At 38.4% G+C, this 14,536-nt stretch overlaps 1 protein-coding gene across 1 annotated transcript; it reads left to right on the top strand.

Annotated features, from left to right (window-relative positions):
• The first annotated feature begins 1,250 nt into the window (after positions 1-1,250).
• Positions 1,251-14,497, top strand: gucy2g (guanylate cyclase 2g). Its single transcript, XM_034030274.3, has 22 exons — positions 1,251-1,631; positions 2,621-2,969; positions 3,381-3,505; positions 5,213-5,395; positions 6,208-6,349; positions 7,234-7,369; positions 7,551-7,654; positions 7,780-7,943; positions 8,422-8,577; positions 9,232-9,315; positions 9,414-9,518; positions 9,617-9,688; positions 9,915-10,083; positions 10,511-10,666; positions 10,858-11,035; positions 11,301-11,441; positions 11,991-12,183; positions 12,749-12,923; positions 13,220-13,318; positions 13,484-13,575; positions 13,737-13,829; positions 14,176-14,497. Exons 1-22 carry the CDS (start codon positions 1,251-1,253, stop codon positions 14,275-14,277), a joined length of 3,399 nt encoding a protein of 1,132 aa, XP_033886165.3. The 3' UTR covers positions 14,278-14,497.
• The last annotated feature ends 39 nt before the right edge of the window (positions 14,498-14,536 follow it).

Below are 14,536 nucleotides of genomic sequence, written 5' to 3'. Positions count from 1 at the left end.
AGGATTAAACTCTTGAAAATATGCCCAACTGTGCAGTGTCTTGAAAAACATACTTTTTGATTGAATTCTACTAAATACTATTTCTATAGGTTTTATCTGACTGATCAACCAAATAGGCTCTAATAAAATAGGAACTGCAATGATCAGCGATGTTATGCCTGATAGAAAATGCACTTTGCTTTGATTGCCACACATTTCCAGAGCCCTTGGTCTTTGTACTGACTGATGGTATACGTTCTGTTTTTTATCTCCCTGCTGCTCGCTGACCAGGTGACTTTAAAAGTGAAGCACTTTTTTGAGAAGCTGTGGGAACGGGGTAGAAATGAGAGATTTATTAAAAAAAAAAAAAAAAAAAAAAAAAAAGATGCATTCAATATTTGGTACTCAATTTAGAAGCATGCAAACTTTGCAGTATTACAATTAAAACAAATGTAACACAAGCATTAAATTAATACGATGACAAACGTTTCAACTAGAAGTCTATTTCAATGTCTTCTATAACACTGCAGAATAGGTCAAACTTGATATTGCTTTTTGTATATCAGTGTAATTTAAAATCAGTTCATATGTAAGATTACTCTTTGTGCTTAAATTAATGTATCTATCAATGTATGATCACTATCCCTCAACAACATCCAAATGTTGCACCAATACACATGTATGTATGCCTGTATATACAGTATGTATGTATCTGCCCAAGTACGGTTTTATATAGAATATTAGACTTTTTATCATAATGCCATATTCCTGACTTTTTAGAAAAACATATCACCATTGTTTTACAGATAATATGTCATACATCCATTCCAATATGTAGAATATTTTCAATTATTGTAGGTATCATAACAACAACAGCAACAAAAACCCAACACAGAAACAGACTACTTTTATTTAATTTTATTAATAATTTCAGCCCATGACTTTATGAGTTTTATTTATTTTATTTCTAGAGAAGACAACCAAATCTTAAAAATATGTCACCAAACACGCTGCAAAGCTTCAATTGAATAATCAAGCTAATTCTGCTTTAAAACCAATGAAAGGGTTAAAAAGAGGTGGTTTTAATGAGGCCATGGGAGTTAAGGATATGCTGTTAATTAAAGCTTGCTCATTGACAAACAGAAGAAGAGGCTCTTGAGGTTAATCATCGCACCTTGCATGTGTCTGAATATATAGGGGCAGGCACCTTCTTCAGCAGCACATCTTCAGAAGCTCTTGGGCAGGTTAAGAAGAGCATCACAGCCCAGAAAATGATGTTCAGAACAATATTTCAAAATCTGGCCTGCTTTCATGCTAATGATCACCACTTTATTAGCGTGCCTTTTCTATTGGCCTTGTGCTTCTTTCTGAGAGGCAGTGAGAGCGGGGCGGAGAGGTCTCGTCTCCTGCTGGGGTTCCAAGCTCCCAAGAACATCTCCTTTCCATTCAGTGCAATGAGACTGGGGGCAGCGATGCAGATTGCTATCGGCAAGGTGAATTCGAACCCTGCCTTCCTGAATAACTACACTCTGGACTTTGCGTACTTTGACTGTGACTGTGACGCCAAGACCTCTCTCAGTGGATTCATCAGCCAGGTGTGGAACGACAACATCTCAGCCCTCTTTGGCCCCGCTTGTCCCGAGGTAGCAGAGGTAAAGAGATAACAAGTAAATAGTTCCTTTTCCGCTGGGATGCAGATTCAATAAACAAACACTGCACCTATTCTATAGCTGCATTCTTTCACATTTCCCAGTGGTATAGAATATTTATTTTCAATAATGCGTTTTTTATTTTGTTTGCTAAAGCAGCGATGTGTTTGCATTGTGTTCTGAAAGACAGAATACAGAAATGATTAGTGTCCCTGCATTTTTGTAAAGGCTTGCTCTATTGTATTGGATTAACTATTTAATGAAAGCTTAGGCTTCTGGTTACAAAGGGTCCTGGGTTGACTATATTAATGACCCAGTTTTTACTATTTGTTTTATAAAATGTTCTCAACAGTACATTAGGCATTCGGGTACGTACTACAGTAAAGTGAACACTTTTGGTGTGATTTCTTCCTACAGCAAATTATGCAAATTGCACCTGAAGTTAAAATCTGTGATAAATAAGGCCTTTGAGTCTCTCTAACAAGCTAATACACCCCTGATTCCCTAGCATCCAGCCACTCCTTCTCAAACAAGAGCAATCAGGCACCTACGGTACTCAATGCATGGCTCAAGAGGGGCACATGAGCATGGCTTGATCTTTATAAATCTTGTGATTAGCCATTGGCCTGGAGTGAAGGGCTTTGTGTCATCAGATGGGTCGTCTAATAGCACAGGGAGCAATTAGTAAAAATAAGTCTGCATGATTTATTTGGGGAGCAATTAGTCACATACTTAATATTAAGACAAAACCTACCAAATAAAAGTAGCTACCCACAACACATTGTACTACTTCTCATCAGCAACGTGTTTTTGCTTGTAAATAGTCTTAAATCAAGCCCTGAACAACCTATAAGCCAACTATAGGGTGCCCTTTTTGTGTTCTTTGTTACAATTGTTGACTAATGCAACATGCGATTTATCTATCTGACCATGTAAACTTTACCAGATAATCACTGAGCTCATTTTTAAATGGGGTCATTCATTTTGTTTAGGTTACAGGTCTCATGGCTTCCCAATGGGACATCCCAATGTTTAGCTTTGTAGGCCACACCCCCAAGCTGGACAATGTTGCTGTTTATGACACATATGTCAAACTGGTGTCGCCCCTTGAAAGAATGGGGAAGACCCTGCTGAAGGCTCTTCAGCACTTCGGATGGAAGAATGTGGCTATGCTTGGAGGGGGCTCTGCCGATAGCATCTGGGACAAAACGGATGATCTCTGGAAGTCTGTGCAGAGCCAGCTAAACCCCAACATCACCATTATAGCCAGTGTGAAGTATGACACCAGTGACCCTGATCTCAACCGCAAGAATCTGAAGTACATCTCAACCGTGGCCAGGAGTAAGTACAGCAGCACAAGGCTCTTTCCTGACTAGGGCAAGCAGACTCTGGTATGGCTGCCTCTTTTAAGCTAGAGTAACAATTCTCTGTCAATGAAGAAATGTCAACACTGACAACATTATTCATCCCCTTCGGTTACTGCACACGGCATGTATTATTGTACCATGTCCCTATTTGTACAGTATAGTGATCACTACTGGCATCACATGGTTTGTAAAAACATCACAATACTGCTTCAGATTTAATGTAACACTGATATGATATTTCAATCTTTCGTGTGCTTTACTTGACTATGTCCTCGTGGTGCACTTGTGTGGTATCCTAGTATATTGGGAGAACACAATACAGCACATTCTCCCACTGTGGGTTCAAGTGTACTAATACTGCTCCTGTTTTCTTCTCTTTCTGTAGTTATTATTGTAATATGTAATTATGAGGATGCAAGGTCAATAATGCTGGAAGCTCAGAACCTCCAGATTGAGCATGGGCAGTATGTCTTCTTTATACTACAGCAGTTTGAGATCAGTGGCGTTATGGTGAGTAATGGCTCATGAAGTAGAAATGGCATAATTTAACATTATTAATACCATAATCACACTTCCTAATACCACGTGTATCTCTCTTTACTGCCATTGCATTGGAAAGACTTGGTACATTTTGTATTGCTATAGGATGCCATTGCTGTCTGTTTCAGAAGAAGCTTTACATTTCTCTAACTTAATAATGAATAGGTGGTCAGGGCCAGTTATTATTAGAGCTACTACTACAGCCAAATTCATTTAAAAAAGTTAACCAATTCTAAAAAAGGTGGTCAAGTCAATGGAAGTGGCAGTCCATTGCTGACATGTTTAAAATGAGGGTTATTGTATAACAACCTGTGCTAATTATTATTTTGTTCATAATGCCATTTTACTTAGCAACAACATTGTTAATGGGTACCAAACACTTTGCAGGAATGACAATTAAGACCAGCCACAATATGCTTAAGTGTCTTATTTGTTTGCATTCATTTCAAGTCACCAATTGTAATGATGTGTAAGTACACATGTATTTACTAAGTAACTACTATGTAAATACACAGTAATTAGAGACACTTAAGATCTTCAAGCACTGTTACAGCCTAAGAAGCAAAATGGGAATGGTATTTTTTTCATTTTACAGAAATGAGAAAATTAGCATTGATTCCAATAAACACAATTGGTAATTACAGTGAGTAAATGTTAGCTTTGAGCGAGATTCAGGGGGCAGGAGCTGGGGCTGCCTAATTAATGTCTATCATTAGTAATTGTCTTACGCACCTTGCCTCTGCAGTGTTTTCGCTTTGTCCTCCTCCTCCTCCCCTCCTCCTCCTTCTTCTAGGTGCCTTTACGTTGATCTCCTGGGGGACAATCTCACTTTACCGACCTCAGGTCTGCTTCAGCGACCTCGTCCTCGTTCTGGGGGGTTCTCACCACTGTGAGTCAGAGGGGACACTCGGACACACTATCCTTTCTCAGCTCATGCATTAATCTTACCTTGTCAACCGAGGCTCTTCTCTATTTCCATCGGGATGTGGCCCTCTTTACGCTCTCAGTGCCGAGTCCCAGACTAACCCATCTCTCCCTGTTGCAGGTTCCCTGCAGGATGCCTCTCTGCTCCCTACTTCGGAGGCCTGTGCCTCACCTCGTCCGAGGGCAGCACCAGATCAGGGAACCCTTTTCTATCTCTCCTTTCAGGTCCTGACTCATCAGACCGTTCCTCCGCTCTGAGAGGTGCCTCTGCCGAGTCAAAGCCCTTTTATGTGTTTTCAGATCCGCTGGGCTTCAGCCTTCGACCAAGCCCGGTCCTACATAAAGGTGGCTCATTGGTCGGGGATCTCTTCCTATCATAACTTCAAGTCAAGGCCCCTCCAACCCCGCCTCTGTCCGGGCCATCTGCCTGCCTTCTACCCTAAGTCCAGGCTCTCTCTGTCCGCCTCTGTCCCACTAACAAGCTCGTCTCTGCTTCCTCTGCTCCCTTAGCAACCTTAGCAAACGCCCCGTGAATTAACAAATCAATATGTCAAATCAACATTGCATATACGACTTTAGGTAAAGTCTCAGTACTTCACAGAATAAGGTTTCATTTAAAAGTTTGGATTCAACAACCAAAATTTGATTTGTGACACTTGTAAGAAAATGATTGGGTTTGATATTCCAGGTTGGTCTGTATTGTGAAAGCAAGATCACTGTATGAAGTTAAAGTGTTTGCTTTGTATTTGCCAGGATAACCTTTGGAAATATTCTGAAAATTCAGAAGCAGTTCAGACTCCCCTAGCAGTCTTTGATTCAGTGTTCGTAGTGACATTAAAGTCCTATGGAGGATTTGACTACTCTGATTTAGTCCATCAAATCTACCAGAGACTGAAAGGGCCTCCATTCTACAGCAATCTGACTTCAGAGAAAGAGGTTTGATATAATATACAGTGAAAACGTTTATTTACATATTCTCTACAACACCCATTATAACATGTCTTTAGAGTTCTTGTAAATTCACCTTTATACTTTTGAGGTAATATGTACTGTTGCCATATGGATGTAATTGACATTTCCTGGTTAACATCCGTAGTAGAAAGGAGGTATGTTGGAGTTCAATGCTTGAGCAAAAATAAATAAAATAAATAAATGTATGTAGCTACCTCCCACAGGGTGCCACTGTTGCTCCAATGTAATCTGTGATAGAAAATAGTTAAATAAATAATAGAGTTTTTTTTTTGTTTTTGTTTTTTGTGTTTTGTTTTTTGTTGTTTATCAGATATTCTACAGGATGAAACAATGTAGTAATTCTGGTTATTAGAACTGTTGCAGAAATTACTGGCAAGCCATAATGAATCAAATGGGCCAGATTCTAGTACATAAAAAAAAACTTTTTTATCTTTTGAAAGAAAAACTATAACAAAAAAATACAATTAAATTAAATTAATACAAACTAACTTACTGCAAGACTGTGCTGCATATCCCTAGATGAAATGTCTTGCTTGTTCATTTTCAGTATTGTAACTATTATTACATGCATTTTATTTAAATATCTGTACTGCACCAATTAGGAGTAAAGAGCTTTCAGAATATAACTATTTTTAATGCAGCAGCACAGCCAGTGGTGGTGGTGATCACTCCTAGGGTGTAATGTGTGGTTCTGTGGGCGTTGCATTTATCCTATTTTAACTAAAAAAAAACATACTGTATTTGTCTACTTATTTTTTTGTACATGTTCTTTTAAGGTGAGTTCTTATGCTGCCTATCTCCATGATGCAGTGCTACTTTATGCCACAGGAGTAAAGGAGCTGATAAAGGCAGACAAGACGTCCTTTAGAGGGAGAGAGCTGGTAAACAGCTTGAAAGCAAACAGGGTTCAGCTTTATGGTAAGTGATACTCCTGCTCAGAATCATTCTGTTTATGACAACAAGCATCACATATTCTGGAAGGGAATGTCTGAGGTACAGAAAAACAGGACCCCAAAACGGAAAGGGGGATGTTAAACGTTTAAACTCCTTTTTACTGTACAAGCCCTACATTCAACCTATAGGAAACATTAATAATGTTACTGCAATAGTATTGACAACCAATTCATATTGTGTGTCTATTGCAGTAATATTGTACCCTGATTTATCTAACGTGCTCAATTTATGGTACTGGTATTTAGTGTTCTGGGACGGCATATTGAATTCCCGGGACAACTTCCTCAAAACCGGGACGATCCAGGGAAAACAGGGACAGGAAGCAACCCTATTATTTTGATGTTCTAAACAGTTGCAGAATATGGCTGTGTTTTATGAAAAATGTAACCTATTGTGTATGGAACCTTGAAACTGTAATTACTGTAGGCCAGGGAGAGCCTTATTTAAATGATCTAAAATCAAGGGTAAGCAGCTTCAAATGCCATTGGATTTACCTTTTCACCTTTCTATGGTATTTTCTGAGTGGCTCTGAGTTCTGTTGCTGCAGTATTGGATATTCAGAATCCACAGGACATTATCTGTACCTGTAGAACTCTAATTGCAGACTCCTTTTGAGTACCTCCTAGTTCTAACAAAATCACATGATTCTGTGACCTTTCAACTCTGCTGGACTCGAAATAGCAGGTGGGGCCATCAGAGTTGAGTGCATCACATGATCTCTTTGGAAGGTCTGCTTTACTGTAGATTGCTTCATGTGTCATTGTTTGTGAGCTGGGGTAGCATGCTTACCCTTACTTATTTATTAACATTTACTATTAGAACACTTGCAGAAGTTGATCATTTTGCAGGTGCGACAGGTGTGGTGAGTCTGGATGAGTCTGGGAAGAGGTTTATGGATTATTCTGTATATGACCTGCAGTCCTTTGGAAACATCTCAAAATTTGTGCCAGTTCTGCACTATGACAGCATCAGGAACAGCATCAGGTGAGTCCCAGTATGAAAGGTGCTTTATGTACAGAGCCTAAATATCATATAACCATGGTAAGGTTACTAAAAGTTATACAGTAATTAGAAACATTGTAATTATGCTACTATTGTAAATTGAATGTAGAACAACCATAGGTTTAAGACTATCTAATGGTGCTATCTTTTTTTATGACTGCAGCCCCACACCGGAATTCTCAAATATCATTTGGCCAAATGGACAACCTGTTAAAGACACACCTGAGTGTGGATTCAACAATAACCTCTGTGGCTTATCAAATAACAGTAAGTATTGCTTTCACATCTGCAACAACTATGTAGAGAATGTTTGTAAGCCTCATTTTTTTTCCTCTTAATTTGCAGGCGTTTGGCCATTAATTCCACCCTTCTTCTTCTTCTTTTCTATCAAGATGTCTCTACACTGACCTTAGTGTTCGCGTTCCTGGGGGCGACCACTGCAGCAGGAATATGTGTTGCACTGCTGGTCGTACATAAAGACAAACTACGAAAACAAGATGATGACATCTGGTGGAGAGTAAACTATAATGATATCCAAGTTATCAAAGATGTAAAGGTAAACATGTTTGGAGCTGTCAGACTCTTACCCCATAATAAAGGATGCAATCAAGCTATTTACGTTCCATACAAAATAATTCATGGTTCAACTCTATTTGACCTTTTTTTGGGGGGTCATCTGATATTTTCTTCTTTCAGCTAAAATACCCCTAAAACACTATCAGCCATATTAAAAATATATATTTTTTATTTCAATGCTTCAAAAAATACCCATTTTATATGGTTTTATTATTAACATAATATAATTTCTATTATCCTGTATCCCTTTTTGCAGTGTCTGACCGGTACATAATCAAGCTGCCAGGGATTTCTGTTCTCTGATTTAATTATTTTTTAATAAACTGCAATATTAACATGTGGTGGGATGGATACACACCTACCAACACTGGCTGTTTTTTTGGCAGTCTACTGATATTTTTACATACTACCAAAGACATTTTTTCAATCTCAAACTGCAATATCCTCTTCTCTGTCAGGAAAATCAGAATATAAATAAATCGTTATCCACTACACTGTCAGCAAAGGAAAGTGGAAGCTGGGAGTCCCAGACCGTAGGATCCAGCAACAAAAGCCATGGCTTGAAAGACAAAATAGGGAAAGAGATCATTTATACAACTACAGCTCTCTACAATGTAAGTATGTCGCCTCCGTGTATCACAGTATGTTTACCTGACTAGAATCCTGTCCCCTCTGATTTATTTTCTTGCAGATGAGGTTGATTACATACAGGGCCAGCCTCGTTCTAAGGATACACAGGTGGGATGTGAAAGGCAGATAGTTTAGGTGTCGGTTTCCTAGGATAATGGGAACAGGATGAAGAGCATGCAGTGTGGTGACGCAGGCAGGAGAACTAGCCTTTATCTGATTGTGTGTAGGACTGCAAAAAGAAAACAATAAACTTCTGCTACTGTTCAAATGAGCTACTCAGAACACAGGGTTCCTCCATAAACAATACTGGAACGTTTATTACGCAGGATAACATGTCTGTCAGGATCTCATTTTTAAATGCAATTCAATTGAAACATGACATATATACAGATATAAAGGGCACTGTAGATCGGGGTTCCACCCTTCCCAGAGTCTATGGGCCAAACTCCAGTGTTCATTCATATCGAATGCAGAACTGTACCCTATTGCAGGCAAGGGTTCACTTTAAACAAAGACTGTGGCATGTCCTGGGAATGGTTTGGAACTTTCTGGCAGTGATATGTAAATGTAAATTGTTATTTGTAGTCTGTTTTGATAACAGTTATTGGTGAGGCTTCAGTTATTTTTTCTTTCTTCAGGGTGATCTGGTTGCCATTAAATACCTTGATAGGCAAACAGCTACTGATGTGAGAAAGCCATCAATAATGGAAGAGTTTAAAGTTGTAAGTATCCTTTTTCTTTTTAAAGTTTTAATATTACATGCTGCAAATGTAATTGACATGACCTGCTAATATATGGATCTACTTGTTTTTAATACCAGATGCATAAACTGAGACATGAAAATCTGGTGTATTTCATTGGTGCTTGCATAGAACCACCAAATATCTGCATTCTTACACAGTACTGCAGTAAGGGAAGCTTAAAGGTACAGTGCACCATATGTGATATGATTACATCAATATGCTGATCTCTACCAGTGATGGGGGTTCCTAACGTTCCCTCTCTCAATGATATTATCATCAGGATGTTTTAAGTAACACGGATATTGAGCTGGATTGGATGTTCAAGTTGTCCTTCGCTTATGACATCGTCAATGTGAGTATAAGAACTGCCAGGTATTAGACTTGGTTTGGATGAGACACTAATCAGTATGAAATTAACTTGGATGCAATCAATAATGTATCTGAAAATCATTCAGAATAATTTTCATAAAAATGTGTTGCATGTTCCTATTTTACTGGGGTTTTTTTTAGCATGATTAGTTAAAACTGTACGAGTGAAATAGGGCTTTAGACATATTTTCATTCTCATTTCCTACAAGGGAATGGTGTTTATTCACAACAGTAATCTCAGATCCCATGGGAATCTAAAACCCACAACCTGCCTGGTGGACAGTCGACTGCAGGTGAAGCTCACAGGATTCGGATTATGGGAATTCCGATATGGGCCTAAGCACAGAGTGATTGCTCAAGAAAACCCCAAATACGAAGGTTGGTTACATCTTCATATACCCCCCCTGTTAAAAGATACTTAAGAGGTTTTGAGGGAGAAAGTTGTAAGCAATGTTTTACTTTATTCTGTCAAATACATTGTTCAAAGTTCTTACCCTGAAACTCATATTCTGAAACTGTAAATTTTTTTTTTTAAAAAGCGAGCTTAGCTTTCCCTCAGAAGGAGATAATATTGAGAGATGGAGGAGGGAGGAGCAAAATAGGCACAGACGGGGAGAAGTGGTTGAACTAGGGTTTAAACAGCAAGCAGATTGAAAGTAGGGGAGTAACCCTTGCTTCTGCAGCCCCTTCAACCAGCACCCATGGGTTAATGAAATAATCAAATCCATCTGCAGTATGTTATATTATTTTTCATATGGGCATATTTCTTTCCGAACATAATGTATGCAATTTCATTGAATAACAGAACTTTATTGGACAGCCCCAGAAATATTAAGACAAGTCCAACATACCTTTAATGGCACCCAAAAGGCAGATGTCTACAGCTTTGCCATTATAATGAGGGAACTGATTTACGATGGAGAAATTGGTCCATACCATGACTTGCAGATGGAACCGGAGGGTAAGATTTGTTTTCCATGTTGTGATGAGACAACAGCAATTCAGGCATTCACTGTGTCTCCTCAACAGAGATTCCTCTTAATATTTTACATTGCATATAAAAATGACCTGATATGTATTGGATTGTATATCATCAAGAAGTACTAATTCAACTGGAAAAAAGGGCTACCTTTCTCTAACTTTGTTTTAAAGAAATTATTAACAAAATAAAGGATCTCACTGCAATGGTTCGATTGAGACCCTCATTATCAGCCGACAAATGCAACGAGAATATCATAGCCATGCTTAACACTTGCTGGGATGAACATCCAGAGCGAAGACCAACATTTCTATCAATCAAACGACAATTACAAGAAGCAAGTACTGAAAGGTATGTCTGAGGTATCATTGCCAAGCCTGTCCCTTCAAGGAATTATGTACTGAAACACTCTGAACTTATGCATTACTTTGGAATTCAATATGCAGATTCATACGTGACAGTAAGTAACACCATGCAAAATACATTTGTTACTCTGTTTGCGTTCAAATATATATATATTTTTGTCAACCTCTCTCAGTCAGAAACTGTATGGATTGTGTGGTGGTTTTGTAATGCGGACTAACATTTAGTGAGGGCTATTTTTTTTTTTTTTAAGTCATGTATGCATTGTGAACAACATGGTGAACAAACTTGAGAAATATGCAAATCACCTGGAGGAGGTGGTAGAGGAAAGAACCAATCAGCTGACTGTAGAGAAGAAGAAAATAGACAAGCTGCTCTCCAGCATGTTGCCCAGGTAACAGCTTCATTCACACGGACCTCAGTCTTGGCACAAAAACTTATCAGTAATTAGGGCAAGGGTTACCATAGGACTCCATGTACACTGGGACAGTTTGGGACAGTTCAGGCTTTTCAACTCTCAATGCATTCTGGTACATTTTACCTGGCTCAGGAACCTTTCACAGCAGGACTACACTTACCAGAATGCATTGGGGTGTGAGCTGAAAAGGCTGAACTATCCCAAACTGTCCTTGTGTACATGGAGTTATATGGCAACCTTAATTAGGACTTCTAAAGATAATAAAAGCATTGAATGTCATTAAGCTGTGCTTCATTAGATCACAGTTCATAGAAGTGAAAACAATAGGGCAAATATATATATATATATATATATATATATATATATATATATATATATATATATATATATATATATATCTATATATATATATATAGTGTACTGTACCTTCCACTCGTGAGTTTTCAATTTAGAGTGACAGGTGGTAATGGAAATGCTTCACATAGCATGTTGTTTTCCCTTCTAATTAAGGTTTTTTTTAAAAAGTTACATTGCAGAGGAGCTGATAGCTGGGAAGTCTGTGGAACCCGAGAGTTTTGAGTCTGTTTCCATTTTCTTCTCTGACATAGTTGGTTTCACCAGCATGTGCTCCATTAGCTCTCCCCTGGAAGTGGTCAATCTGCTCAATGACCTCTACAGCTTATTTGATGAAATAATTAAGATCTATGATGTCTACAAGGTAAATGTAACTCAACCTTTTCACTTCTCTCTCTTTGAAACCCTTGTCTACAGTTAAGATAACATTGCTTTCAATTCCCAGGACATATTATTAGTATTATTTGGTAATGTAATGAGCAGTGCTGTGTGATACTCTGCTGGTACAGATTCTGACCCCTATCGGTGAGATGAGGTTAAAAGCTCTAAAACCACAGTGTTGTCGGTTCATGTCCAGCTCCACATCCCTAGTGGTCATTTTTCATGAGTGCGGCGTCGCCGGTCCGCGTCCAGCTTCATACCCCTAGTGGTCATTTTTCATGATCTGCAGATATTTTGTTGCATGATATAACCCTAATCCTGACCCTAACCCTTTTCTGATACAATTGTGTACTTACATATATTGTGCAAAAAGATTTACATGTTAAGTGCATTGTAACTATGAATAATAACATTGTAATTATGTGTAAGTGCACATGTATTTACTATGTAACTTCTATGTAAATACACAGTCATCAGAAACACAATGTAAAGTGTTATTAAATATTATCACAATGTAGTAATTTACTGTACCGTTTCTTTTAACACAGGTGGAAACCATTGGGGATGCATACATGGTAGCCAGTGGACTCCCCATTCGCAATGGTATAAAGCATGCTGAGGAAATTGCCACCATGTCTTTGCATTTCCTTAGTGCGAACATGATGTTTAAAATAAGGCATTTGCCTGATGAAAAACTGAAGATTCGCATAGGTCTGAACTCAGGTAAAGGAAGTGTCCCAGAGAAAAAATGAGCTGAAAATGATATGAAATCATCACTGCTGCTACACCTAACAGCATACGTCAACAAATAAATAGTATATTTCAATTAATGTAATGCATGAACACTTCATTCTGTTGACAATAACATGACTTTATGGAACTTGGTCAGTGTTCTTTCTTTTTATAAATGCTTATATTAAAGTATATGGACATTAACAAATATAAAGGGAGTTTTCCTACTGCTTACTTAGACAGATTCAGAAGGAGCTTCTTTGCTCTTCTGCCATTTGTCTCTATAGGGCCAGTTGTGGCTGGAGTGGTTGGAATCACAATGCCTAGGTACTGCCTGTTTGGAGATACCGTGAATATGGCATCCAGGATGGAAAGCAACAGCTTGCGTTAGTATCTGTCCTTTTACTTGGCTCAGAAAAAAATATTGATCATATTCTTCAGAAAACACTTAAAATGAAATGCAACTTTTCCTTTTAGAGGCAGGAACCTAGGGCCTTTATAATAACTATAGAAACAGAATGAATGCACACTATGTTTCCATTGTATTGTAGCAATGAAGATCCATGTATCTGAGAGCACTGCAAGTATTCTTTATAAGATTGGCACATTTCAATTGGACCTAAGAGGAGATGTTGAATTGAAGGTAATTGAGATCAATATAAAAGCCATTTGGTGCACATATATACAGCATAATAAATAATGAATTGAAGACTTCAATTAATTTTATTCTGAAAGCATTTAGTTTTTGGAGCACTGACTGTGCATGTTAACTGTGAAGTGATGGTATATTATTAATATTAATAGGGTAAAGGAAACCAAAGGACTTATTGGTTGATAAACAAAAAAGGATTTAATCTGCCACTACCAGACTCCAGCACTACTGTTGAACTGCTTGAGGTATGCTCTCTTAAATTATAGTAACTATATAAATAACACTGTTATAAAAAATACCTTTTCACATCAATTTGTTGATGGTCAGCTCCACTGGACTCGTTATCTCTATTCATTCAGTTTAACACTCTGACATGACCAATACATGCTTTCTGTGTGGTTTATCACTCTTATTACTGCAGCTTTCTCCTAACCTGAGATTTCTAGCAAAAACAAAATGTCTATATACTGCAACCCCTGAATTAGGCTACTCAGAAGAGCAGGTCCCTGTCTGATGTCAATAGAATTCATATAGAATAACTAGCTTTAATCTCTTTACTTGATCACATGTCTAAACTCTTCTAATGCTTAGGAAACAGCCATGCACTTGGATGGGGTGGTGGCAGAAGATCCACAGAATGCCACCAGGGGAAGGCCATGGGGATGCAGCGCTGAGGAGAAAGCATCAGACTAAAGACCATGTCTATACGTCTGCTACCAGGGCCAAGGCATTAACCAGCTCTAGTGTCTAGGAAAATAAATGCCAGTGACCTGCCTCAAATGAGGAAACCTGACACCATCCACCAAACCAACGAGGACCATTTGCTTTGCAGAGAAAATATTTTCACAATTTCATATTCCTCTAGGCTGGTTGCAGCTTTGTAGGCAATGTCAAAATAATGGTGACCCACGCAGCCTGTGTCTGTGTTTCAGTTTGGCTTGAGCATCACTAA

Source organism: Acipenser ruthenus, chromosome 13 (genome assembly GCF_902713425.1).
Source record: "Acipenser ruthenus chromosome 13, fAciRut3.2 maternal haplotype, whole genome shotgun sequence".
NCBI lineage: Eukaryota > Metazoa > Chordata > Actinopteri > Acipenseriformes > Acipenseridae > Acipenser > Acipenser ruthenus.
Note: the sequence above shows the minus strand (reverse complement) of the source record. Positions and strands in the feature narration are given on the sequence as shown.

Excerpts from the sequence above, each read along its gene's own strand:
- gucy2g (XM_034030274.3), top strand. The coding sequence starts at position 1,251 with ATGATGTTCAGAACAATATTTCAAAATCTGGCCTGCTTTCATGCTAAT. Across the intron at positions 13,319-13,483 it reads GATGGAAAGCAACAGCTTGC|CAATGAAGATCCATGTATCT; the intron begins GTTAGTATCTGT and ends ATTGTATTGTAG. Across the intron at positions 13,830-14,175 it reads CTACTGTTGAACTGCTTGAG|GAAACAGCCATGCACTTGGA; the intron begins GTATGCTCTCTT and ends TCTAATGCTTAG.